At 38.8% G+C, this 27,522-nt stretch overlaps 1 protein-coding gene across 10 annotated transcripts in view; it reads left to right on the top strand.

The window, feature by feature from the left end:
* The first annotated feature begins 1,521 nt into the window (after nt 1–1,521).
* The window catches only part of RCBTB2 (RCC1 and BTB domain containing protein 2), a 45,795-nt gene continuing 19,794 nt past the window's right edge, over nt 1,522–27,522 (top strand). For 2 of the 10 annotated variants that reach the window (XM_064373562.1, XM_012465138.3), the window contains exons 1-10: nt 1,522–1,611; nt 10,782–10,880; nt 13,151–13,243; nt 13,582–13,646; nt 20,232–20,387; nt 20,618–20,768; nt 23,103–23,269; nt 23,817–23,975; nt 24,111–24,218; nt 25,491–25,633. In XM_064373562.1, coding sequence (XP_064229632.1) covers nt 13,605–13,646; nt 20,232–20,387; nt 20,618–20,768; nt 23,103–23,269; nt 23,817–23,975; nt 24,111–24,218; nt 25,491–25,633 — 926 coding nt within the window. In that variant the 5' untranslated portion in view covers nt 1,522–1,611; nt 10,782–10,880; nt 13,151–13,243; nt 13,582–13,604. Of the gene's footprint in view, nt 1,612–10,781; nt 10,881–13,150; nt 13,244–13,581; nt 13,647–19,653; nt 19,761–20,231; nt 20,388–20,617; nt 20,769–23,102; nt 23,270–23,816; nt 23,976–24,110; nt 24,219–25,490; nt 25,634–27,522 lie in introns of those variants that run through there. The other 8 variants (XM_012465141.2, XM_012465142.2, XM_012465139.3 and 5 more) reach the window with 8 other exon arrangements.

Here is a 27,522-nt window from a genome sequence, read left to right as displayed (position 1 = left end):
TATCACAGTTTTCAAAACATAAAGACATGTTTTTATTGTTAGCTAATTGCCCAGCTTCAACTGAAGCACAGTGTACAGCCTGCGTGAACTTCAGCTGTCCACATGTGGAAAAGATGAAGTGTGCAAGGCAAACAGATCTTGCCATGGTTGCTGATGAAAGAAACTTAATCTCTTGGGGCCTGAGTTGCCTTATCTGTAAAATAAGGATAATCCCTGTGTTACAGGATTATTGTGAGCTCCAAATAAGATAAAGCTCCTGGGACACAATAGGTGCTAAAAATAATAATAATAATAATAAAAAGCCAGCTATCAGCTATCATCACGGAAGTGAGCTTTTTTCTGACAGCAAACATTTTTTAACTGATAAATTTTTCTTTCATTGATAAGATGTAACCAATGGGGAAACTGGGGGAAGGCACACAATGCCTCTCTGCACCATCTGTACAACTTCCTGTGAATTTATACTTACAAACTTTTTCTTCCTTTTAGAGATCTATGAGAAATACCTGTATCCCATCTGCAAGCCTCCTTCTGAGGCTCATTAATAGACATAAATGTCTGCCGACTACAGCAGAAAGGCAGTCACACATTCCAGAATGATGTTTTTTCCCCAAGAAATGACAAAAGCCAAACGAAACAAACTGACATGGTCACTGTGGGTTGGAATCTCAGTTTTTCTATCTAGTTCTACTACTTTTGGTTCTACACTGGAGAGGAACCAGCGTCCTCGTGAAAAAGCCAGTATAAAAGCAAGCAGCTTACTTCATAGGAATAGCTAATAACATTTAACTGTTGAGCATTTTACCAAAACCCACTCAGGTCAATTTAAATGTAGTGCAGTGGAAGAAATTATTGCACATTGCAAAGTTGTGGTGCATTTTACTTAAATCTACAAAGGTCAACAGAAGTGGAGTGTAATATTAAGAAATTACTGCAAAATATAATAATAATAAGGGGAGAAGGTGGCTGTTTCCGAAGCCCTTGGCCCCAAGGTAACTGAGGTCACCCCCTCCCAACCCACCAGCACACATCCCTCATTATTTCAGCATTTGTACTATAGGGGGTTACAGGACTTCCGCCCCACACCAATGGGGTGAAAACGTGAAGTGATCGGAGCTCCCAGATGGAGGGACTACCACCAGAAAAGCTGGGGCAGGCTGAGGAGAGGGGCTGTGGAAAAGGTTGCTCTTGGCATCATACACGCTTCATCCTTCTAGGTCGGGTATCCACAGATTTCCAAGATTTGGGAGAACCTAACCCCGGAGAAGGTGGGGGTGGCCCACGGAGGAATTCCCTGGAAAAGCGGAGGCAGCCCCAGCGGGAGACGCTGCGTCTACTCCCGGGGGTCAACTCCGAGGGGAGGGGGCGTCTGCGAGAAAGACGGGGGCGCGGTGGGCAGCCAAGGGAGGAGAGGAGGGGCGAGGCGCCGTCGCCAGCCCCCTCCCCTCGTCTGCGCTCCCTTCCTTTCTCTCTCTCCCGGGCACCGGAGCGCATCCCGCCGAGGCCGGCCGCTTCAGGGGGAGGCGCCAACACCTCGCTGCGCCGGGCCCCCGACCGAGCAGTAACCGGGACCAAGGAGGCGGAGCGGACGCGGCTCTGGCCTGCGCGGAGGTAAGAAGGTGGAGGGGTGGTGAGGAAGGGCGAGGGAGATCGCGGCCCTAACGCGGGCCGCTGTCAGGTACCACCGGGGCAGGCCACCTTCCCCCGCCCCTGCGGCCCAACCTCCGAGCCAAGAGAGCACTGAGGGGCCCCGGGGACTAGAGCCGCGACCGTACCACAGGCCTAGGCGTCGCCGCGCATGCGTAAAGCTGCTGGCGGGGGCTAGGGGCTGGATTCTGGGGCTACACCCCAGCCCAGGCCGCGGGCCAGTGGCTGCCGTGCACATGCGCAATTCCGCTGGCGGGGACCCGGTGCGCTGCTCTGGGACTACATCCTGCTCAGACGCCGGCCCAGGCTGCGCCACGCTGCGCATGCGCGAGTCCTCTGTTAGGGGTCGCGTTTGGCGTCGTTCCAGGGTGCTCGCCTGCCCGGAGGCTGTTCTCATCCTAAGCTCCTGCGTCTGGTGTGGCTAGGGGGCGTCCTGGGTCCCGGGGGAGGCTCCTGCCTGGAGTTTGCCTTCCTAATCCTCTCGCTGCTCAGCATAGGTTGCTGATTTCATTTCTGTCGCCTCGACCCTAGGCTTCCGCCCCATCAATCTAGTACCCCAGGTCCCAGGCCCTGGACCGGCTCGCTAACTCAGTGGCAGTTTATGCTTTCGACATTTGGTCCTGATGACCAGGAATAGCGCAGAAAGTTTGACTTTGTTAGGCGAAGCTGTTTTGGAACTATGGAGGGATGGGAAGAAATCTCCGCCTTAACCCGGAACATACACTTCTCTGCTCAGCCCTGGAAATAGAGGTTTTCAGACGTTGAAAACTTTCCAAGTGCTCCGTATGGCGGAGAAAGAACTGAGTTGGAAGGCGAATTTAGAATGAACATTTGCTTTTGTTCTTTGCAAAAATTACATAAAATGTAACAATTCGAGCCCAGGACTGTAACAAAATGCATGTCGTAGAGAGCTACCTTGTACCGTGCTTGGCAACTTACCTTGTCAGAGCTGAATAAAAGTGGTTGAGTTCACAAACAGTGCTCTGGATCCTTGCTCTTTCCCCCAGACTCCAAAGTGACAGTCACTGTTTAACGTTTATTGAGCCTCCTGGCTTTACACCTTCCTAATATTGCATTCCTGCTGGGCTTTACACCTTACTGGACACTGGTTCTTAGTTAAGTCAGTTTCTGGACTCCTGTGGCTACTGTGAAGAGTTTCTAACAAAGTCATTACTGTGTGCTTTGTAATCTTATATGATGTGCTAATATAGATATTTGGGGGCTGGAATAGAAGAGCCACTTAGGCTCAGAGAATGAGTACTCTAGGTGAAATGTAATCTCTTTATTTCCTGCTAGACAGTGCATGCGTGTTATTAAGCAGCAGATAAAAGCAACAAGAATGATACGTTCTTGCATACCCCACTTTCCCAACTCAGGCCTTATCGCTCTTGCTGGACCCTCACTGTAGGGCTTCTGCATTTGATATTTCCAGTGTGCTCAATGCTCACTTCCCCACTCCTCCCACATCTGCATGGCGCAGGACTTAATTTAAGTCTTGAAACAATTGCCATCATTTCAAAGAGATGACTACCTCATCTAAAATGGCTGGCTCTCCAAACTCTTGTACTGCTGTTTGGTTTTGTAGCACTTAATCACTATCTGATATTATATGTTTGTATGGGTATGATCAATCTGTCTCCATAATTGGAGCTTAGAAGGTATTTGTTATTTGTCTAAATAAAATTGGAATCTAACTTCAGAGATATTTTTGTACTGAACTCAACGTAGATTCATTCATTTATTCAACAAGAATTTATTTTGTATCAGGTCCTGTCCTTGGTGCTTGGATGTATCAGTGAACAAGAGACAAAGATCCCTTCCCTCTGGAGCTTGCATTCTAGAAAAGAATGACTAAAAAATATATTTGCTTATTAGGTTAGAAAATTATAAATGCTATGAAAAATGAAAAGGGAGAACAGAGAAAGGGAATTGGAAGTGCAGGTGTGGGCTGCAATTTTAAACGTCATGGATATAGTGAGTTAGAAGGGCCTACTCCAGTATCAGCACTACTACACTCCAGCACAATAGTTGTAGCAGGAATTTTCCTAATTATCCGCTTCCACCCCCTAATCGAAAACAATCTGCTAACCCAAACACTTATTTTATCACTAGGAGCTATTACCACTCTATTTACAGAATAGAGGATAAACCAAAGGTGACGTTTAACGTGGAGAACTGGGCTTTAGACATGTTCTTCTGGAGAAAACATTCTTTATCATGCTCTACAATGTCTTTTATGGGAGCCCACATCATGACCCTTGTGAGAAATGTCACCATTTTTTATAGTATGTAGGTGAAAAAACCATTTTTTTCCCCAAACAAGAGTTCAAGTTATTCAGGAGTTTACAGTTTAACTCAGCACATCAAATGAAGACACTGGACTTTTACAAGGAAGAGACTAGTCAGACAACTATGTAAATTGTGCTGAGAAAATTGTAAGTTGTCTCCACAGTTTTTTGCAATTGCTTCTTAATGTCCCTCTGACTGTGGATGACTAGTGAAGATCTTTTCTAAGAATAGTCATTGCTTTTCTGTATTTGAAACTGTGTAGGAGAGGAGCTTAAATCACCTGGTGTGATGTTATGCTATGAGGTATTAAATGACCTCTCTTAGAGATTTCTAAATGAACCAGATAAACCTAACTAAATTTCAGTCCATAATTAAAGGAGGCTTAGAGAAAAAGGATGTTGGAGAGGAATAATTTTAGAAAGTAAAGTGTGTTTCCCCTCACGTCCGTTACTTACATAGATTACAAAAACTGTTCAAACACCAAAATACTATTAGTCTATAATTATATTACATTTTGAGTAAAGACGGGGTTTCACCGTCTTGGCCAGGCTGGTCTTGAACTCCTGACCTTGTGATCCAAGGAATTTGGAGAGCCAGTCATTTTAGATGAGGTAGTCACCTCTCTGAAATGATGGCAATTGTTTCAAGACTTAAATGAAGTCCTGTGCCATGCAGATTTGGGAGGAGTGGGAAAGTGAGCACTGAGCATACTGGAAATATCAAATGCAGAAGCCCTGGGGTGAGGGTCTGCTTGATGAGCCCAGCAAGGACCATAAATGTAAGGAATCCGTGGAATTTGCTTCTGTCCTATGAAATTGTCATATTCAAGTTTGGTTTTATCAGTTAGTTAAAGTGAAATTTAAATGCCCCAAGATACTGCTACTGTTGAGGTTTAGTTGGATCAGGCCAGGCTCGGTGGCTCACCTGTAATCCCAGCACTTTGAGAGACTGAGGCAGTCAAATCTTCTTGAGCCCAGGAGTTAAAGACTAACTTGGGCAACATGGCAGAATTCTGTCTCTACAGTAAAACAAATGAACAAACAAAAAATTAGCCAGCCATGGTAGCACACACCTGTAGTTTCAGCTGCTTGTGAGGCTGATGTGAAAGGATCACTTGACCTGGGAAGATTGAGGCTGCAGTGAGCCATTATCGCACCACTGCACTCCAGCCTGGGCAATAGAATAAGACCCCATCTCATAAATAGGTAAATAAATATTGCTACAGATTAAAATTGTCCAGGAAAACGGAGATTTGAGACCAGGAATTATTGGGGTTACAGAGTGACATTAAGGACTCTTGTTAAAGAATAAAAGAGAGGCATGGCCAGGCATGGTGGCTCACGCCTGTGATTCCAGCACTTTGGGAGGCCGAGGTGGGTGGATCATGAGGTCAGGAGTTCAAGACCAGCCTGGCCAAGATGGTGAAACCCAGTCTCTACTAAAAATACGAAATAATTAGCCGGGCATGGTGGTGAGCGCCTGTAATCCCAGCTACTCCGGAGCAGGAGGCTGAGGCAGAGAATTACTTGAACCCAGGAAGCAGAGGTTGCAGTGAGCCGAGATGGTGCCACTACACTCCAGCCTGGGCAACAGAGCGAGACAGCAAGACTCTATCTCAAAAAAAAAAAAAAAGAGAGAGAGAGAGAGACAGAGGTCCACATGGATATTTTACTTCAAAGGAGTGAATAGTTTGCCTCCCAGTAAGGGGTATTTATAATGTCCATCAATGGAAGTCTGAGGTGATACTTCTAGCTTTCATTGTCCGGAAGGACGATGTGTCCAGTTCACATGGTGATTGCATTCTGACAACGTGAGGGTTTTCAGGAAACTTAAACCATAATAATTTTTAGATTTAATCTGACATTAGAGTGGGTTTGTTTTATGTCTTCAGCCTTGCTAATTGGCCTGAGCTAATAATATCTCTTATGTTTATCTCCCTATGCAAGATGTTTTGAGCTAAAGTACCAGCAGGTGATGGTATGTGAATAAAACATAAATTTTGACTGCATTATAATATGTCCTGTATTATGCTGCATGTATGCATGTATATAATATTGAACAAAACCAGTCTCAAGTGGAAATGAGCCAAGGCCAAGAGGGCCTGCCATGTTGAAGGAGTATGTGTGCTGGGTCAAAGATCTTTAACAATTAGGATCTCCTGTTAAGATTTTTTTGAAAAATTGGATTAAATCTGTAAGGACCTAAATTTAAAATGGATTTACGAATGAGATCTCAAGTCTCAACTCACGTTAGTTTAATATAACAACTTAAAAACATTTGTATAATTTATGTTATTTTTCATATTTGAAAATGACACTTTTGCTGTGTGTGGCTGAAAAGACTGAAGTTGGCAAGCTCAGTAATCTTTTCAATTAAATACTGCTTTGCTTTGTACTGAAGAGCTGACTCATCACTCTTGTTAAAATTTGGAAATCTTTTTAAAAAACAAATAATTAAAATAGCAACAGTGTTTCTGTATTCTACACAACAGTTTGTTGTTTTTCATGAACATATGGCAATACCATTTCCTTTGAGGTCTTGTGCTAGTTTTAGTTGTGTTTTTAGTGCTTTAGTTTTGTCCATCCTGTTTATAATTGTTCCATTGTGATTAGCAGTCGTGTAGGTATTTTACTGTTAGTTATCATTTATTTTAGACAGCTCATTCAACTGGAGCTAACATTACAGCTAACATTATCCTTTTTTGAAAGTGACAATTGGGATTATGTTTTATTGTATATGTATTTATATTATTTATAACTTGAAGATGACACTTAAAAAGCTACTATCTAATGACTCAGCTAAGCATATACTTGGGAACCATCATTACCTTATTGAAATTTATGTGGTCTGTAGCTCATTAACATACTGATGCTGTAAACTGTGTGCTGGTCCTCTAAAAGACATCGATATTATTTAATTTCCTGTTTCTTTGATTATAAAAGCATCATCAAATGTGTTGCCCACCCAGATGGGAGAATTTTAAGCATAGAGTTCTATATTGAGGTAATTCTTAAAAAATATATTGTTAATGTGTTCCTCAAGCATAGCTTAAGAGTTGATCTCTTATTATCAAGCTGACTTTTAAAATATGTGACACTGGGACTTCTCTGCAGGAATTGCTATTTTTTTCACCTCTTGTTCTGGAATCACTTCTAGAGAAGAATTATTAGCATTTAGAAGCCCCTGATTAACTGCAAACTATCAGCACCCAAAACCTACCATTGGGTTGGGGTAATATGGACACAAGCCCCTAAGAGCTGGATATTCTTTTGCTCTGTGTTATTCTGTTTTCTCTCATGTATTTGCTTTCCTTTCAGTGCCTACTGCAGGCACTGAATCAATATTTGTTGAATGAATTAGGCAAATGAACCTATGTCCTATAATCAGCTTAACTCATTTTTTAGGTCAGAGGTATTACCAAGTAATATGACACATTGTGTAGCAGATACACTGATTAATACTGATTACCAAAAATAATATGTACAAACTGCCTATTATATGTTTTGCACAGGGAAACGAATTACTTGACTTTATGTGAGGATTAGGTATGAATGTGTTTATCACATTATCAAAAGAGTGTCCTCTTGTTCAGTAGTCTTCAACTGTGTAGTTTTTCAGAGTGTAGAGAAAACTCTTAACATAGAATGTATAGAAATAAGTAATAATTTGTCCCAAACTGAGATACTTTGCAAATAAATTACTGAACTGTACAATTAGGAAAATAGCTGAAATAGGAAGTGTCATGTGACAGATTACCTTACTTGATATATATTTGGCTTTGAAAAATTACTTTTGTACAGACTTGAAATACTGGCCCCCGAGTGTCCAATTTGGAACCTTTAAAGTCACAGATCAGTGGCAGGAACTTCTGCTTGGAGAAGGTACTTATCATTCCATTTTCTATTTATATTGCAAGGCAAATAGCAGTACAGTAAGAGTCTGTGAAAACAGTCTTAGATTACATTTTAGTAAAATGAGGAAATGCATAAGAGACTTTTACATATTCACCTTTTGATATGAATAACTATATATCATATCTATATATATGAGTCAAGTCATATATCCCAAACAAACATACAAGAGAAAAACTAATAAAGTAACACATAGCAAGATAGTAAGATGATCTTACTGTCATCCCATAGTAAGATCATATGAGATGATCTTATGCTGTAACACTGTCACTATGAAAAAAATCTTCCCAGTACTGTTGCCAACTTCTACTCTGGCTCTGAAAGAAACATTACCTTCCTATGCAGAAAAGGGGGACATCTGTAAGCAGATTTAGACCATAAGTAGAAAGAACATTTTTGCCATTTTAATACATTGATATTAAAACTTTTTTTTTTCTATTGTGAATTTTTCTTCCAGATATAGTAGTACAGATACTGCTCATTGGATATGTTATTTAATCATCCTATTTTTAAACATCTATTTATTATTATTATTTTTTGAGGTGGAGTCTCACTCTGTCACCCAGGCTGGAGTGTGCTGTGGTGTGATCTTGGATCACTGTAACCTCTTCCTCCTCCTGGGTTCAAGCAATTCTCCTACCTCACCCTCCCAAGTAGCTGGGACTACAGGCACATGCCCCTATCCCGGCTAATTTTTGTATTTTTAGTAGAGATGGGGTTTTACCATGTTGGCCAGGCTGGTTTCAAACTCCTGACCTCAGGTGATCCGCCCACCTTGGCCTCCCAAAGTGCTGGGATTACAGTCGTGAGCAACTGCGCCCAGCCTATTTTTATTTTTTATAGTTTTTATTTAATTTTTATTTTTTAGAAAAAGAGTCTTGCTCTGTTCCTTAGGCTAATGTGCAGTGGTGTGATCATAGCTGATTAAAAAATTTATTTATTTATTTTTTATTTTTTGAGATAAGGTCTTTGTTACCCAGGCTGAGTGCAGTGGTGTGATCATGGTTCACTGCAGCCTCAACATCCTGGGCTCAAGTGATCTACCTATCTTAGCCTCCCGAGTAGCTGGGACTACAGATATGTACTGCCACATGTAACTAATTTTTAAGTTTCTTGTAGATACAGTGTCTTTCTATGTTGCCCAGACTAGTCTCCAACTCTTGGGGGCCTCAAGTGATCCTCAAAGTGCTGGGATTACAGGTGTGAGCCACCATGCCTGGCCTTCCTAGAGTATTGATTCAATTTTATTTTATAGATGGCAATGAAATTATGCTTTGTAAGTTGTCATTACCAAATGTTTATTGAATTTTTGTGTCTTTGGTAAAGGCAAAATTAGAAGGATAGAATTCTCACTTTAAGAGTTTATTTCCTTTAACATTGGGTAACCTTCATCCGTCCATCCCGAGACAATTAATTTAGTCTTAAAATCTTGAAAACCATCTTGTTAGATAGAAAAGCCATAGCATACCAATTCATTGACGGAGTTACATGGGACCTTTTATCTTTGGTATTTCCTCCACCAAAACTTTCCCATGAAAAACAATTCCCATCAAAGTCTAACCGTGCATATGTTGGTATCCATAACACATTAAAATAGTATTGTCTTCTGCATGTTTTAAAATTTTATCAAACAGTGTACTATATGTGTCATTTTGTAATGTAGTGATTTTGATCAACATTGTTTTGTAGATTTACCTGTTTTGATTCTAGATAATTTATTTTAATAGCTACCTAGTGTGCATATGTCACAGTTTATCAGTTCAGTTGATCAATTTTGTTTGCTCTTTCTTGCTTTTTGTTATTGGTAACATTTGTGTGTATGCTCTAGAGTTCATCTAGAGCAGTGTTGCTAAAATTACATGACTTGTTAGTGATCTGGAAATTATTTTAGTGGGCTGAGATCAGCATTTTCTTTTAAAATGAAATTGAATAGGATAAAATAGGATAGAGTAGGGTAGAATAAAATAGCACAAAGTAGAAAAAAAACATCAAACATCTCATGTAGGAGTAAGAATTATTTTGTGAAATTTTTGTTTCCGTTATATATACATATCAAAAAAGATGGAAAGACTGCTTCCATCTAAATACTGTTGAATTGTTCTTTAAAGTGATTGTGCCAATTTACGTTCCTTCTAGCAATGTATGTGAGTGTGCCTTCTCATCTACCTCCTCACCAGCACTAGGCATTGTCCCCCTTTAACTTTTGCTGATCTGAAAGAAGAGATCTATCTCATTGTGGTTGCATTTCTATGATAAATAACATGGTGAACTTGATTATCTTTTAATATGTTTATTAATTTGTTCTTCTGTGAATTGCATGTATCCTTTGCCCACTTCTGAATTTTGTTGTTTGTTTTGTTCTTACTGATTTGTAGGCATTCTTTATATATTTTGTATATGAATCTTTTCCAAGCTGTCCATTAAATAAGTTACAAATATCTTCCTCCTTTCTGTAGCATATTTTTCCGTTTGTTCAGAATTACTGCTCTTTTCTTTGTGGTTTTTGCTTTCCTGTCTTATGAAATCTTTAACTGCTCTGAGGTCATAAAGGTATTTCTATACTTCTAAAAGTTTGAAAGTTTTGCTTTTTTTTTTTTTCCATTTCCACATGGGTACTCTTTTATTTTCTGTGTGGAAATACTATAGATTAAATTCTCCTTAGTGTGCATTTTTCATATGTTTCAGCATCCAAATTGTTGAAACCCTCTCCTGAAGCTTATAAAGTATGATATTCAAAAGTTACATTTTATAACTTTCATATTTGTATGACAGAGCATCTCTGCTGCTGACTTTTTAATAGTAGATAGTATGGATACAATTGTTAAACTATATTTTTCTCAGATACAGAATGGATTGTTAAATTTGCAAGATAGTATGTTCTTTTCCTTCTCTGTTTTTTTCTAATAGAATTTATTTATGTATTTATATTTCCAGTCACATTAACTTTGCTCTAGAAGACAACTTTACAAGGATCTAAAAGGAACAGGATTAAAGATGACTGAATACTGAGCTCCAGAAATTTAAAACAATCAGGTATGAAAGTTTTTTGGAGGGAATGCTTCCAGCCAGTCAGTATAACATAAAACTATTTGGAATGTGCAGAAGAAAAACTTAAAGTATCTATCCCTGAAATACAGTTCTTGGACCCTGAGGGTCCAAGAACAAGGGCTTTTGAAAAGTCCTGGTTCAAATACTGGCTCTGACACTGATTGGTTGGTGACTGTTGGTCACGTTACTGAAATGTGTGAATAAAAATGGAGGCAATGATTAACTCGTTTCATTTGGATATTATAAAGATTGAATGTGATAAGGTGAGGCACTTAGTGCCTGGCACAAAGTAACTTTATTTTTACTGTTATACTATTGCTGTTGTTATTTAGAATACATTTTATCACATCATGGATATGGCTTTCTGTATGTATATTGTGAATTGTTATTTTAAGTATATATGTCAATATATTGTTAATAGCCTGGTGAAATCACATGGATAACAGGGTAAGGTAATCTCCACGTGTATTTCGCAAACTATACCTGCAAATTGGGGATGCTGTTTTTCTCTATTATGTATGCATCACATTGAAATAATGTAAAAAAAAGCCAACCATCTCCCACAATGCTAAAAAATTCAAAACACTTTTTAATAGTATTATACAATAGTAATTAATCCTGATTTGTTTTTAAATCTTGAAGAACTTTCTGATCGACAAATATGAAATGATGTTAATCTTACATTTCATCCAAATTGAATCCTGCACATCATTTCTTTGAATGTGGTAATTTCCATGACATACATACAATTATATCTTAACCTGATGTCAGATAAACAGAATGGCCTGTTTCCCACCATTCTAATTTTAAAGAGTTTAATTATACTTGAAATTGATCAAAGACAGTGAAAAGAGGGGTTTTTTCCTACTCAAAAGCCCAGGATCACTTTTTCATGATTTTAGCACATTAGCAAGATTTCCCTTCTGCTAGGAAGGAAAGGGCCTACAGTAATGCAGTGAGAGACAGTAGCATCTCTACTTGGTCCCTTTTCCTTTTTCCTCTTTCCCTTTTTATTCTCCTCTCCTTTTATTTTTTATTCCAGTAAACTTGGGGCAAATATGGAAAAGTTGTTTCTTGGTAGGATGAGGTAGAAAGAGAGGGATCTTTGGTACAACCCAGTTCCAGTACATAAAAAAGCTGGGTTTTAAGGATGCTTTCTATAAATATGTTGTGTTTTACTCTGAGCTATGAGTTGTGGGTTATAGCAATGAAGGAATCATTGTCTGCCCTTCTGAAGAACTTACCAATTAATAGAGAAGATACACCATAAAAGAATAACTATCATGGGAGGCAGAATGTGAACAATGCCATTAATGTAGTTAAAAACAAAGCAAAAAAAGTGCTATGAAAATGCAGAGGAGAAGAGGTCCCAGCCCATTTGAGGAATCAGGATCCACACTGATGTAAATCTCAGTGGCAGTCATGCAGAGTCTTAGAGAAAATTAGGATTTTAACAGATCTGCTAAAATGCCATAGATAATATGTAGTAAATATTAATTAAAATGTCGAAATATCTTTTCATATTGTTAATCAGATCAAGTTTTATAAATTTTTAAGTGAGAAACTTCTAAGTGATCTTCTTAAAAACAAGTATATCTTTTTTTACTTGTTTCCAAACATTAGAAAGTAATGATTTGCTATTACTTTTCATAATCTTGAGTCATAATAATTCTGAATAAATTCTGATTCCTTATATTCTGAGAGATCTTTTTGTAGCTGAGGAAAAAAAATTACTGATATACTCAAGGGCTATAAAACATTGATAAGGAACACCACTTAGACATGGCCATATTTTGATTATTGTTTTTACCTGTCTATTATGAGGTTCTCACTCTATTATAGAAAATATCAGATAAAATGTCCTGATGTTAGTACCTGAAATATAGATTATGTTTAAGTAAATAGGACCCCACCTCGTAAATTAGAAAAAGCAACGTCATTAAATACAGCCTTACTAAATTCCTTTTTGGAGGACAGAAACTATTTTATTTTTAGTGATGAAATAGTTAACTACATAATGATTGAACCACAGTCCAGACATATTGCATAGCTTCTGCTAGGGCTGCTCCTGCTGTCACGTCTACCTCGTAGAAAGTAGGTGATGTGGGGATGGTGATTAAGGCAAGGACAATCAATGTATTGCTACATATTTGATGGCTGTTGTTTCAGATTTTTCATTAAATCTGGAATACAAAGCCACATTCATTCATCTTTTTCATCATTTTCATTCATTTCTCCTTTTTTTTTTTTTCTAGCTTAGCAAATCATATATTCTGTGGAGCTGAGAATTGATGTCTGCTCTTCCCAGTGATTTGGAACTTTCCTATCTCAGAGAAAAGTTGACCAAGGTCTAAAATTTATTTTTCTTTATCACAGGAAGTCAACTATGAAATTTTTCTACTCATTTCCTTTATAGTTAAGGACCCATGTATATTTTGAGATGACTTTTTTAGACCTCAGCAGGAAGATTCCCGTAAGAGACCATCCGGTAGTTCTAGAATAGTTCAAACATTTTTGGTGTTTCATAGCTGTTCATTCCCATGCCTAAAACTTAATTCCTTTATCTTCCTTTCACAACATTTGAGCTTAGCGTATTTTCTCTGTTAGTTAGAAGTAAAATAATTTTAACCTGCCTAGTTCCATTGAACATAAAGGATCCTGATTTTACCACATACTTTTTCCTCAGGGACTGCCCAGGACTGAGTCCGTATGGAAGAAGAACTTCCTCTTTTCTGTGGAGACAGTGGCAAGGTTAGAAAAAATCATGCCCGTGGAGCATGTGTGTTCTGTCGCATGAAATATACTTCATGAAGCATCTATTGGTCACCCGACAGGAAGATCAATAAGATAGTATCTGTCTCTGAGGGGCTCACAGTGTCATCACTGAGAGGCCAGCACATAATTGTTGTGGGTATGGAGAATGCTGAAGGGGTCAGCAGGGAGCCAATATACGTGAAGGGCAGAGAAAGGGCTCCCAGAGATGGTGACAGTGACGGATGAGGCACGAAGGCCATCCTCTACTTTCAGACAGTGCTGGCCTGCGAGAGGCTATGAGTTGAACAATGTTTATCCCATTCCCAGAGATTTGAAAAATTATAAACTGCCGAATCGTAGATGAATGCTCTCAATTTGTCATAGACATTCTTTAATTTCTTTCTTCATCACATCTGAACATGACAGTCATCCAGCTTAAGTCCACTCAGTGTCCAGTTGATGTTAAAAGCCTCACATCTTCCTGCATGCATATTGATTTCCATCTTGTGATATTTTGTTCAGTTTACAATATATCTGCTCATTGCTATTGACAACTTAATATTAACTGTCACTATTAACTTTTGTCTGTTTCCTATACGTATTTAATAAAATCAGGTCAAAATTCAATAAAACTCTAAATAATTATGCAAAGCCAGCATAGTGTGCAAAGGTGGCAAACCTTTTGAAACTGAACCATAGCATTACCATATGCAGACTTAAGTGTTCATTTGTGAGCCCTTGTAGAAAATTCCAAAAGTGCTTTACAAAAGTAATGTATAGAACTTGAGAGTCTTCCAAAGTGCTAAAAGAAAAATTCCTAATTTTTCCTAGGAACAGGTTTCATAAAATAAAGAATAGATTCACAGAATCAGCAATGAAATTACTATATTATTACTACATAGTGATTGAACATATACAAATATATATGCAAAGTGATATAATGAATGAATGTATATAACATAATGAATACAATATATAATGAATATATACAAAGTGTTATAATGGTAGGAAATACTCAAAAGGTGAGATGTTGGCCTTTTTTCTTAAATCTTTTTTGCTAGGTATGCCTAGCATGTAATTCTGATTCTCTTTAAATATGCTGTATTTTAAATTGAATTGCAACAACTTGATAGTTGTCTGTAATTAAGTGAAGTATGGTTAGACACTCCATTATTCATATTGCTGGAGAAGAATAGTTATACAAGTATCACACACTCAGAGGAATAATAAGCTGCAATTTGGTCTCTACTTTTATGGCAGATGTATTTCCTTAATTATGTTTTCCTTGAGTTAATATTAAAATTTCACAACTTGGCATTTCCCAAACAGAGACACCAGGTCTTGAAGGAAGGAGAAGTGGGCTAGATACCAGAAAATTAGTGGAAGAAAACTGGCCTGGGTTAATTATCTCCTGTGGTAGTGTTATTGCAGTAAGGAGGGTTACCTGTGCCAAACCAGGACTGAATTCTAGGGACACCATCTTGATGAGGCATACTGCCATACTGTCATTCCTTAGTAGTGCTTTTTTCCCCATACAGATTTTTCTCTTGTCCACACATAGCTCTTGCTCAGCCAGTTTTTTACTGGACAGTTGGGCATGGAGTTGATTGGGTCCTTCTGCAGAGACAGCTGCTGTCATGCAGAATGGCTGCAGATAGATTGAGGCTCTTATGGGGGACTATTGTGTGAATCCTACATTGTTTCATGAGTGTGCTGGACAGAAGAATATATGTTGCTTCTGTGGACAAAGATGCTGTTATTCCTTGAGACTGATAAGGTTTAGCATTCCTCATCCAAAATGCTTGGGACCAGAAGTGCTTGGATTTCATATTTTTTGGGGGGGGGGGATTTTGGAATATTTGTATTATACTTACCAGTTGAGTATCCCTAACCTGAAAATCTGAAATCTGAAATGCTCCAATGAACATTTCCTTTGAGCAGGACCTTTGAGCATCATATTGGTACTCAAAAAGTTTTAGGTTTTGGATTTAGATTTTTGAATTAGGGATGCTCAGCCTATATTAAATATGTACTTCAAAAAATGCAAATACATGCATTTTATAAATTTAGTCATCAGTTCTCTAGGCAATAGATACCCCAACAAACTTAAAAATTGAGTCTTTGGTGACTAACCTCCAACAGCCAGCCTTCTGCCAGAGATTTAAAAGCAGTGTATTCACATTTCTGTTGTACTTAGGTTATATTGTAATTATTTGTTTTCCATTAAATTGTGACCTCCTTGAAGGGAATGGTCATGTCTTATTTTTGTATCTTAGTCAATGATACTATCAGATCCCACATTCTCTTGACTGGTAGCAGCATTTCATAAAACTTACAGACTGGAGGTTTCATTAAAGAGAACACATACATTGGAATCCCAGTAGCCAGTAGAGTTATGGGCTGGGTACCATAGGTTTTTATACAGGTGGGCCAGGAAGAAAGCCTACAACTAATCATTTGTAGACAGGTGTTTAGGAGCTGGCTGGAATTTACAGCCTGATTCTAGGCATCCAGAAAACCACTTGATTTTATAGCAGGGCAGGACGAAATACAAAAATCTACTCATAAGGGAAAAATGAAATAGCAGTCAGTCATTGTATCTTTCCATCTGTGCTGTTTATGGAAGACAACCCACAGTAGGTGTTATTGCCCTGTTCCTTAAGGACTCTGAGAGTAGCCAAAGCGCTGCAAAGGCGAGCAAACACTAGGTCTACCAGCAGTATCGCAGTTTATGTAACCCTTTTACTCAGCAATCAGATGATATGTAGAAAGAACTCTGGGCTTTAATCTGGCTCACCCACTGAGAAGCTAGTGATCTTGGAAGACGACTTAGTTTCCCTGTGCCCCAGTTTCCCCACAGGTAACACGAGGATAATAATATCTATGTCCTACAATTGTTGTGAAGATCATAAATAATATATAACAATTATTAACTAGAGTATTAATACATCTACATTAAATACTTGTTCCACTTCCTAAACTTTGTTCTTTTGGAAATTTACAGACTTAAAATAGGAAAAAAATTAAAAATGAAGACCTCATAGAAAATAAGATTTCTGCATGATATTGGGTAGCGGGGCAGTTTAAACCTTGACTAAAAACAAACATAACAAAAGTCCTTTCTTAGCTCTATCATGGCCTCGGGCAAGCTCTTTTTTCAGTAAATCAAGTATCACAGAGAAGAAATAAAAATTTTATTTATTTATTTATTTAATTTTAATTTTTTTTTTTTGTATTTTTTTAGTAGAGACGGGGTTTCACCATTTTGACCAGGATGGTCTTGATCTCTTGACCTTGTGATCCACCCGCCTCGGCCTCGAAATAAAAATTTTAAATAGGCCGGGCGCGGTGGCTCAAGCCTGTAATCCCAGCACTTTGGGAGGCCGAGGCGGGTGGATCACGAGGTCGAGAGATCGAGACCATCCTGGTCAACATGGTGAAACCCCGTCTCTATTAATACAAAAAAAATTAGCTGGGCACGGTGGCGCGTGCCTGTAATCCCAGCTACTCAGGAGGCTGAGGCAGGAGAATTTCCTGAACCCAGGAGGCGGAGGTTGCGGTGAGCCGAGATCGCGCCATTGCACTCCAGCCTGGGTAACAAGAGCGAGACTCCGTCTCAAAAAAAAAAAAAAAAAAAAAATTTTAAATAAAGATTCTTGGATTCCTAGATTAATGTAGCATCACCATAGAACACTGTGTGTTCCTAAAAAATATATATAATAAAAATAGGGACATAGTTTGACACTTGTATATAACTATAACTTCTTATATATGTGAGATTTTTTTTGAATTCCGAATTCCAAATTAAGGTTGTCCTGTAGGAAATGCCTGTGAATTTTCCTACATCTAAAATTTTTTTGCAAAGTACTCTGATAACTAAAGTAAACGCAGAAATAGTAAGCACTTTTTCAAAAGTGAATGGGAGAACCAACTGTTGGTGCTGCCCAAAAGATAACAGAAGGTGTCCTTCTTAGGGCAAGGTCTTATGATCCAAGTGGCATGGGAGGGAACGTGACTGGATTTGGCATCGGGACAGCTTGGCCCTGGTTCAGGCTCTGCCACTAACTCACAGGGTGATGCTATTAGCAGGGACAAGCGTCTTGGCCTCTCTATTAGTTTCTTTGGGCTGCTGTAACAAATGACTGCAATTCAAGCAACCAAAATTTCTTTTCTCATAGTTCTGGAGTCTAGAAGTCTGAAATCAGTGCATCATCAGGGCAGTACCCTCTTGATGTCTTTCAGGAAGAATCTTCTCAGCTTCTGGTGGTGGCCCTCAGCAATCCTTGCTCCTCCTTGACTTCCAGATGCATCACTGCAGTCCCTGTCTCTGTTGTCACCTGGCCTTCTTCCTTGTGTGTCACTGTGTACCCTCTTGTCTTCTTATAAAGACATTAGTCATTGGACTTAGGGCCCACTCTAATCCACTGTGACTCCATCTTAACCCATTACATCTGCAAAGACCCAATTTCCAACCAAAGTCACCTTCTGAGGTTCTAGGTGGATCTGGATTTGCAGGGGAAGCCATTCAACCCACTGCAGTGCCTCTCTGGGCTTTCTTTGGGTTTCTCATCTATAAAATGATCTTTAGAGCTCTTTTTAGTCACAGCATTCAATAGTGCCATGAAGATTATTCAGAAAAGATAGAAACCTGAAAGCAAAGCTTTATTTACAAGAAAAAAAGCTGGTAGCTCTGCTTGTTTCTGCTCTAGGTCCAGTGGCCACTAGGACAGCTGCTCCATGCATCCTAGCTCCCCTTTACTTAACTGCAGTCTTTACTTTGGATACAAGTTTAAGACTGTTGACTGTGATCAAAAGAAAACGTAAAAGTTTGAGGACTTAGTAGTAGAGTTGTGTTTGATGATATGGCTCAGGTGAAGTAGAAATGGAGAGCTCTGGAGCCGAGAGCAGGGATTTGGGGCCCAGCTTTCGGAATGGCTTCCATGTGAAGGAGTTACAGAGGATGGGATGGAAGGAGGGCTGTGAATCAAGAAGTGAGTCACAGCCATTCAAACATTTACTTATTCATTTCACCAACACAAAGGTATGTATTGCATTGTTAGCGCCATTCAAGGGATGGATGACATGGTGGTGAAAGAGACTGACTCGGTCTTTGTCCTCCTGAAGTGTACTCAGGAGTCTATAAAGGTAGCCCCAGAGAAATTTATGGTAATAAGGACAGCGGAGGCTTCTAAGTTAATAGTGTGGACTTGAGAAGAGCAGAGTTGCTGACTTGTGCTCTCCTAAGGTGGAAAGGACAAGTAGGTGTTCAGATCTGTAGAAGGTAAGTGGATAGTCCACTCAGCTGTATGCCAGAACACATTCCCAGTAAGGTTGATTTAATAGCTGAAGGGAAAGAGAGGCCTTAGAAAATCATTGCTGCTTTAAATCATGTGTAAGTTTGTTGATGTTGTGGGAAATAGCAGACATGCCATTTGATAGACATTATTGGCTGTTTATGTATCTTCTTATAACCTTCCAAATGTTTGCAATTTGAAAAGTGTATCAATAAAAAATGCCTCCAAAGTAGCAAATAAGTAAAAACTCTTTTCAAGCAATTTTATAATGTGCTCTTATGGAAGTGCAGGTGCTCATGATCTTAATGTATGCTGTTAAGGGGTTAATTGTGACCTTGCAACATTTATGTGTTGAAGTCTTAACAGCCAGTACCTCAGAGTGCAACTTATTTGGAAATGGGGTCAATGCAGATGTAGTTAGTTAAGATGAGGTCGTTAGGGTGGACCTTAATCCAATATAACTGGTGTCCTTATAAAAAGGGGAAATTTAGATGCAGAGATATGCAGGGTGTTGGGGGAGATGATGTGAACAGACAGAGGGAGAAGACAGCCATCTACAAGCTGAGAAGCGAAGCCTGGAAGACATCCCATCCTTATAGCCCTCAGAAGGTGCTAGCTAGCTGATACCTTGAGTTTGGACATTTAGTTTCCAGAGCCATAAGTAAATTTCTATTGTTTAAGCCATTTCTCTTGTCACTACTTTGTTACAGCTGCCTTAACAAACAAGTACACGTGTTTTCTGGCTGTTTCTTCCTGCCAACTCCTAAACTTGAATGAGGGATGAGGAAACCCACCAGTTCCTCAAACTGAAGGTCAGGTAAAGTTTGCCCATGAACTAAAACTTTGGGCCATTTCCCTGGTGTCACTTTCAGCATTGTTCTTTTCTAAGCATTGTTCTTGACTTAGGCAACAGATGACATTGCAGTTCTCTCTTGCTTGCTTTTACAACCAGCCTGGTTTCTACAGCTACATTTAAGACATAGTCAATATTTAAGGTATTTGCTGAACATTCAGTTCCCAGAAGCCAAGCTTTGGATGATTCCTGTGTCTTTGAGGACAATGAGTAGGGGAGACCTGGTTCCATCTGGGCCTCTGGTGCTCGGTGACTGTGAGCTGCCCAGAAGCAGCTGGCAGAGGCAATCCCTGCAGCTGTGAGAAGCCTCTGGAAAATAGATGCAGCGTGTTCCTCCCAAAACCAGTGTCCACCCTCTTCTACAGAACTGAAGGGGCAGAGAAAATTCATTTTTTAATTTGTTATCTCAACATATACGTATTTCTTCCTTTTCAGTCAGTACAGGCTACTCTGTCATCTTTGAAGATGTTAGATGTGGGAAAGTGGCCAATTTTTTCCCTTTGTTCTGAGGAAGAACTGCAGTTAATTCGTCAGGCTTGTGTCTTTGGCAGTGCTGGCAATGAAGTTTTATACACTACAGTAAATGATGAGGTAATTTTGAAGAAAATAATTCAACTACTCACATTTTTAGAAATGGATTTGCCAAAGTGAAGATTTTGGGGGAACTAAGGGATAAGAGGTTAAAAAAAAAGCATAGAAACTAGATTTTTATTTATTATATAAAGAAGCAGTTTGCTTAAGGAAGGTGATTCCTGTTTGGATGTAATTTATAGGTTTGTTAGAAATAGAACTGCTTGAATTAACAGTGGTTTTTCCCATAGATTTTTGTGCTTGGCACAAACTGCTGTGGCTGTTTGGGGTTAGGTGACGTCCAGAGCACCATTGAACCTCGGAGACTGGATTCTTTAAGTGGCAAAAAAATAGCCTGCCTCAGCTATGGGAGTGGTCCACATATTGTCCTTGCAACAACAGGTAATCTAGGAACCCCATGTAGAATTTCAGCTTTATTTGTTGAGAAACGAGTCAGCTGCCCTTGAGAACGTTTTTTAAATTGGGTGAGAGTTGCTGGCTCTCCCTGTGAAATTGACTATGCTTTGGATACCATGAAACATGAGTGTATCTGAATGCCAACGTAAGACAATGTGGCAGATGGAATCTAGTAATCACTGGCATTTTAGATGTATGAATGACAATGCTGTGAGCCCAGTAAACACTGCGGAACTCACTGTGGACTTCGGCAAGCCTGTCTGAACTTTGGGTTCCTGATCTCTGAATTGAAAGACCAAACCTTGTCTCCAACATCCCCCTGCCAACTCTTAGCATTCTGTGATTCTTACACTAAAGAGTGACTGATGGCTGTAGTTGGCATTAGTAGTAGGGATCAGCCACTTCCTAAGGGACTGACTAGAAAAATTCCTTGCTCTGAGCAAAGCAGGGAGGAAAAAAGAAAGAAAATAAATAAAACTTCTCCCCAAAAGGTGGTAACCATGGATTTGTAGTTTAATTCACATTAAGACTGGACAGTCCAAGAAATCTCAAGCCTTGAATATATTTGAGGTACTGGATGGCAATAGCCTTAAGGGCATGATAGAAGTTAATGCAAATCCTTCATAGGAAAAGGCACCTTTATCTTGGGCCCAAGAGAATTACCCAAAATAACTGTTCAATGGCGATAGGCAGTACATAGTCAGAGAAAACCAGATATGCAGTAGTCTCCCCTTATCCATGGTTCTACTTTCCCAGGTTTCAGTTACCTGCAGTTGACTGTGGTATGAAACTATAAATGTAAAATTTCAAAAATAAACAATTCATAAGTTTTAAATTGTGTGCCATTCCTAGTAGGGTGATATTTCACCATCTTACTCCATCCCACCTGGGACATGAAACATCCCTTTGTCCAGCGTCTCCACTGTAGACAGTCCTATCCATTAGTTACTTAGTAGCTGTCTCAGTTATTAGATTGACTATCTTGGTATCATAGTGCTTGTGCTCAAGTCACCCTTATTTTACTTAGTAATAGCCCCAAAGTGCAAGAGTAGTGATGCTTGCAATTTGGATATGCCAAAGAGAAACCATACAGTTCTCGCTTTAAATGAAAAATGGAGAGTTTTCATGCTGAGGTTGTTAAGATTTATGGTAAGAACAAATCTTCTATCTGTGACATTGTGAACAGTACATTTTATAACTTTCCTATTTTATTATCAGTTATTGTTATTAATCTCTTACTATGCCTAACTTACAAATTAAACTTTATCATAAGTATATATTTATAGGGAAAAACATAGTGTATACAGGTTTGGTACTGTCCATAGTTTCGGCATCCACTGAGGGTCTTGGAATGTATCTCCTGCAGATAAGGGGGGCTTGCTATGCAAGGAAACAAGGTACCACGAATGGAATCAGCAGAAACAACAGACAGCAAGAACTGATTACTAAATATCAGGCATTAGAATTATCAGACACCCATTATAAGACAGCTGTATTTATTGTTTGAAGAAATTAAAAAGTGCTTGAAGATAATCTTCAGGGATTATAGAAGATTTGAAAAAGATCCAAATGAAAATATATTATTAAAATGAAAATTCAGTGGCCAAATTTTGTTTGAACACAGCAAATTAGTAAAATTAGTAAACTGGAAGATAGAAGACATTATTCAGAATATAATACAAAGAGGCAACATGCTGGAAAACACAGATGAAAGGAGTACATACTGTATGATTCCATTTATTTAAATTTCAAAAACAGGAAAAACTAAAAATTTGTTTGCAAGATGCATATATGAGGGCCTTTTGGGGGGTGATTATAAGGTTATATTTCTTGACATAAGCAGTAGTACATGGGTGTGTGCTTTATAATTTATAAAACTGTATATGTATGTTTTATGAACTTTTCTGTGTATTATGCTATACAATAAATAATAACAAAGATTTTTAAAAATAACTTAGTGATTATTTTAAAGATAAGGAAATTAAGACCCAGGGGAATTAAGTGGGCTTACAATCTTTTACTTTCAATATAATGTTTTTGCTATTACTCTTAGCAGCATTTTCTCTGCTGTTTATTAAAAACTTATTTTCTAGTTATTATAACTACATGCATTTAAATTTCACCTTGTTGCTTTGAGGTAGAATGCAGTTTATACTTTCCAAATAGATTGTTTTGTAGAATGACTTTGGTGGAATGGGGAAGTTGATTAGCTTTTTGTACCTGAATTTTCAGATTTCATTTGTGGAAGCTGTGCTATATGTATTTTCACATAATGAAGTAGACGTTGTAAAAGCTGGTTGTCTTTCTTTTTATTTTCAGAAGGAGAAGTCTTTACCTGGGGTCACAATGCTTATAGCCAGCTGGGCAATGGGACAACTAATCATGGCTTAGTGCCCTGTCATATCTCTACTAACTTGTCAAACAAACAAGTCATTGAAGTGGCCTGTGGGTCTTACCATTCTTTGGTGCTAACATCTGATGGAGAGGTGAGAATAGTCAGCATAAAGCTCATTGGTTTTTTTTTCAATAAGATTACATAGACTTCTGTAGTAGTCCTGGAAATACATTCATTTGATTAAAATAACTACCTCTCTCAAATTCAGCGTTATTTTTGGTAGCAATTCACAGTTGATGTTGTGACATTTACCTGTATCTAGTAAGGACTTCCATATTGCAAAATTTAAAAGGAAGTATTGTTCCTTCTCTGTTGCTATAGTAAAGAGGTTATGTGCAATAAGAAAAGTCCCCAAATGCTGGAAAAGATGGCTGGGGAAAGTAGATATTTTTGTGTTACATGTTATTTAATAGTAATTATTACTGTTTGTGTTGATAACACCAATAACCTAATTTTATAAAATTATGTACATTGCATACGAATGAATTTTATAAACACTTCTCTGCCTGTGTTGTAAGGATTTATGGATCTGAAGCACTTTGAAAGGAAAGACTTGGTGCCACAAGTACATGTCAGTGTCCAATTGAGACACTTTATAAATTAATGTGTTTCATTTATTTATCTTTCCTTTCAAACAGGTATTTGCCTGGGGTTATAATAACTCTGGGCAGGTAGGATCTGGATCAACAGTTAATCAGCCAATCCCTCGAAGAGTCACTGGCTGCTTACAGAATAAAGTAGTTGTGACCATAGCATGTGGGCAGATGTGCTGCATGGCGGTAGTGGACAGTGGGGAGGTAAGGTAGTTATTTTACATCTTGTTTAAAAATCCTGTTTGCCACATCAGTTTCATGTCAGTGTAGTGTGTCCCAATAACAGACAACTTGTGGCCACTTGTCTCTTGAGAGGATTCAGGTCTCATTTTCTCTCAGGTCTACGTCTGGGGTTACAATGGAAACGGGCAGCTCGGACTTGGCAACAGTGGCAACCAGCCAACCCCTTGCAGAGTGGCAGCTTTGCAAGGCATCCGTGTCCAGCGGGTACGTCCACTGTCAGTTTGTGTGCGTGTATTTTTAAGTCTTTGCTGGCAAAGATACCAATGTATTAAAAACACAGATTTCTTGGCAGGATGAGAAGTTTAGCTGCTTGGATGTCTTCATTAAAGGAAAGGTTAAATCTCTTTTTCCTTGAGTTAAATTGCAGCTGTTCAGACAATTTCTGTTCCAGGGCACTGTCACACACCTTTTGGAATATAAATTGTTAGAACTTTTCCTGAGGAAGCTTTGGCAGGGTGTACAAGAGCCTTAAAAGCCTTCATACCCTTTGACCTGTAGTTCTACTCCTAGGGAATTTCCCTGAGGAACCAACAGTTCCTGTAAGTCTCTTACAGAATTAGTTAAGAAGATAAATATATATATATATATATATAAAATGATTAATAAAAAACAATAGGTATAACGTAATTTACTAATCAAATAATGAGTTATGATTAGATAAATTATGCCAAGTGTGTAGGCTGGAGATGATTTATACAAGGAATTTTTAATGATATGGGAAAGTGCTATGTGTAATGGTAAATAAAATACAGAACTACTTATACAACATGGTCAGTAAAAATGATGCTATAGGTGCATATCTGTCTATACAGAAATAGAAGAAAAAGCCTCAAATCTTCAGAGTACTTCTATATTTTTCACATTGAACATGTTTTACTTTTATAATCAAAAAGAAAATAATTATTAAAAAATACAAGTGGGCAGATCATGAGGTCAAGAGATCAAGACCATTTTGGTCAACATGGTGAAATCCTGTCTCTACTAAAAATACAAAAATTAGCCAGGCGTGGTGGTGTGTGCCTGTGGTCCCAGCTACTTGGGAAGCTGAGGCAGGAGACTTGCTTGAACCCGGGAGGTGGAGGTTGCAGTGAGCCAGGACTGTGCCACTGCATTCCAGCCTGGTAACAGAGCGAGACTCAGTCTAAAAAAAAAAAAAAAGACCAAAACAAAACAAAAAAACAAAAAACAAATGTCTGTTTCTTACATCCCCCTCATACCCCTTGATTTCTGTGAGCATTGAAGCTACAGTGAACTGGGGCAGAGCACGCCAGGGGACTCATGGCAGTGTTACTGCAGTTCTGGCCCACATGTTCTGGAAGGATATTGGTTAACTTAATGCTTGCCTCTGTGGGTAGGCTGCCTCTTCCTTTGTTTCATGTTTGATTCTTAACCTACTTTGTGGAAGCAGTGAAATATTTTCTTCTAAATATTTACTTCTATTTGCAGGCCTGAGAGGATTTTTTTTTTTCCTTCCAGGTCGCCTGTGGCTATGCACACACATTAGTATTAACAGATGAAGGCCAAGTGTATGCTTGGGGTGCCAATTCTTATGGGCAGTTGGGCACTGGCAATAAAAGCAACCAGTCCTATCCTACTCCTGTCACTGTGGAAAAGGACAGGTAACATGGGCATTTTCACAGTCCCTGCACTGGTCTTTGGTGATTGTGATTAAACATGACTTAGATGTAGAGAGAATGGTGGGGAATGTACTCTAGTGTTAGAATATTATTTAACAAGAGTATTTATTCCTTTTTAAAAATTGGCTTTGGAATTGTTGGGGAGGTTGACTGTATGTTAAATATGCTATTTTCACTTACCCATATTTCATCCATACCTCCAATAGCTACGCTAAGCAGACTGCAATGACTCAACTTGCTACAGCTATTCTGTTGTTGCTCTTCTCCCTTACAGGTCACCCTTTTGCCCTCCTCCTTTTCCTGTTTTACACTGTTAAGGGGACGTCAATAACATTCGAGGTCACTCTTTTCTGGCTTAGGAAAGATACCTTGCGTGGGGTATAAAGCTGGTCACTTAGCTACATAAAATACTTGCCAGTTGAAAAGGATAGGATTATTTCATTACTTTAACTCCCAAGCTGTCACTATGAGGAAGAGTAAAATGGTTGGGAAATTAAGACTTAGTTTTGTCTTAATTTTGTTTAGTTTTGTGCACTTGTTTGCAAGGTTGTGTTATGTAATTAGCACATGCAGAATTAGTTTACAAGTTATTCTAATATTTTTGAAAGCCTTTGGAATTTCTCAAGCATGGTCAGATCACTGCCTTTTCATTCAGTAGTATAGAGCAAAAATGTTTCATTATCTTTTAAACCAGGGTTGCAGTCATTGTAGAAATGAATGCTGCTCTTTTTACTGCATATATCTTTATTATATTTGATTTTAAAAGAAATATATAGACAAACAGATTCACTTGTACTTATATGCAGCTCTTTTCTAATTTTTTGTTGGAATACTTAATAATGAAAATGAAGAGCCAAATTGTCATTTTTTAACTGCCTCAGTTTTCATTTGAGTATTGTGAACTTGGCTAACTTTCTTTAACCTATATTTTAAAAGTTTTATTTAACTGATTTAACATAGGTTAATTTTATAGGTTAAATACAACTTTTTTCTCCAAAAACCTTAAAATAAGACCCCTGGCCCCTTCAGAATTGGGAGGAGGGGCAATAATGGAGGCAGGACATGGTGTAGGCAGATGCCTGCAGCTGTTCATCTGCACATCTTGTAAGGTGGCTTAGAGCTTCTCAGAAGAGAAGGGACAGTCCTGAGGCTTTGAATAACCACAAACTGCCTCAGTTGGTAGGGATACTTAATATTTAAACTGAAAAACAGAGTTAAAGGATCAAATAAAGATAGCATGGACATTAAAAACAATTGATTTGTACAGGCTCGTTATTTTTTTTATTTTTATTTTTTGAGACATGGTCTCCCTGTTGTCCAGGCTGAAGTGGTTCCATCATGGCTCACTATAGTATTGACTTCCCAAGCTCAGTCAATCCTCCCACCTCAGCCTCCCGAATAGCTGGGACTACAGGAGCGTGCTACCATGCCTAGCTAATTTTTTGTGTTTTTTGTAGGGCCAAGGTTTTGCCATGTTGCCCAGGCGGGTAACTCCTGGGCTCAAGCGATCCTCTTGCCTCAGCCTCCCAAAGTGCTGGGATTACAGGTGTGAGCCACTGTGCCTGGCCTGGCCCATTACTTTCATGATGCTCCCACACTTACTCAGAACTTTAGCACATCTGTCCCTGGTCTCACGGAATCTGCCATCATTCCCCATCAGTGACTTGCTGCATTGTACTGCCGGTCCCTGATCCAGAATGATCGCCCAGGGCTTCTGACTCAGGTTCTTACTGGCAGATGGATTATGGGGCATCAGGTGGGAGAAAGAAAAAGCAGCAGAGAAGCAGATAATGGGAATGGAAGCTGTGTGAGTGCCAAGTTGCTTAACTGGGCATTGAGAGTTATCTATTGCTTTTGTCTTAAACTACAGT

Source organism: Aotus nancymaae, unplaced genomic scaffold, assembly GCF_030222135.1.
Source record: "Aotus nancymaae isolate 86718 unplaced genomic scaffold, 86718_ANA_hifiasm-v0.15.2.pri h1tg000009l, whole genome shotgun sequence".
NCBI classification, from domain to species: Eukaryota; Metazoa; Chordata; class Mammalia; order Primates; family Aotidae; genus Aotus; species Aotus nancymaae.
This window is presented reverse-complemented; position numbering and strand designations above follow the sequence as displayed.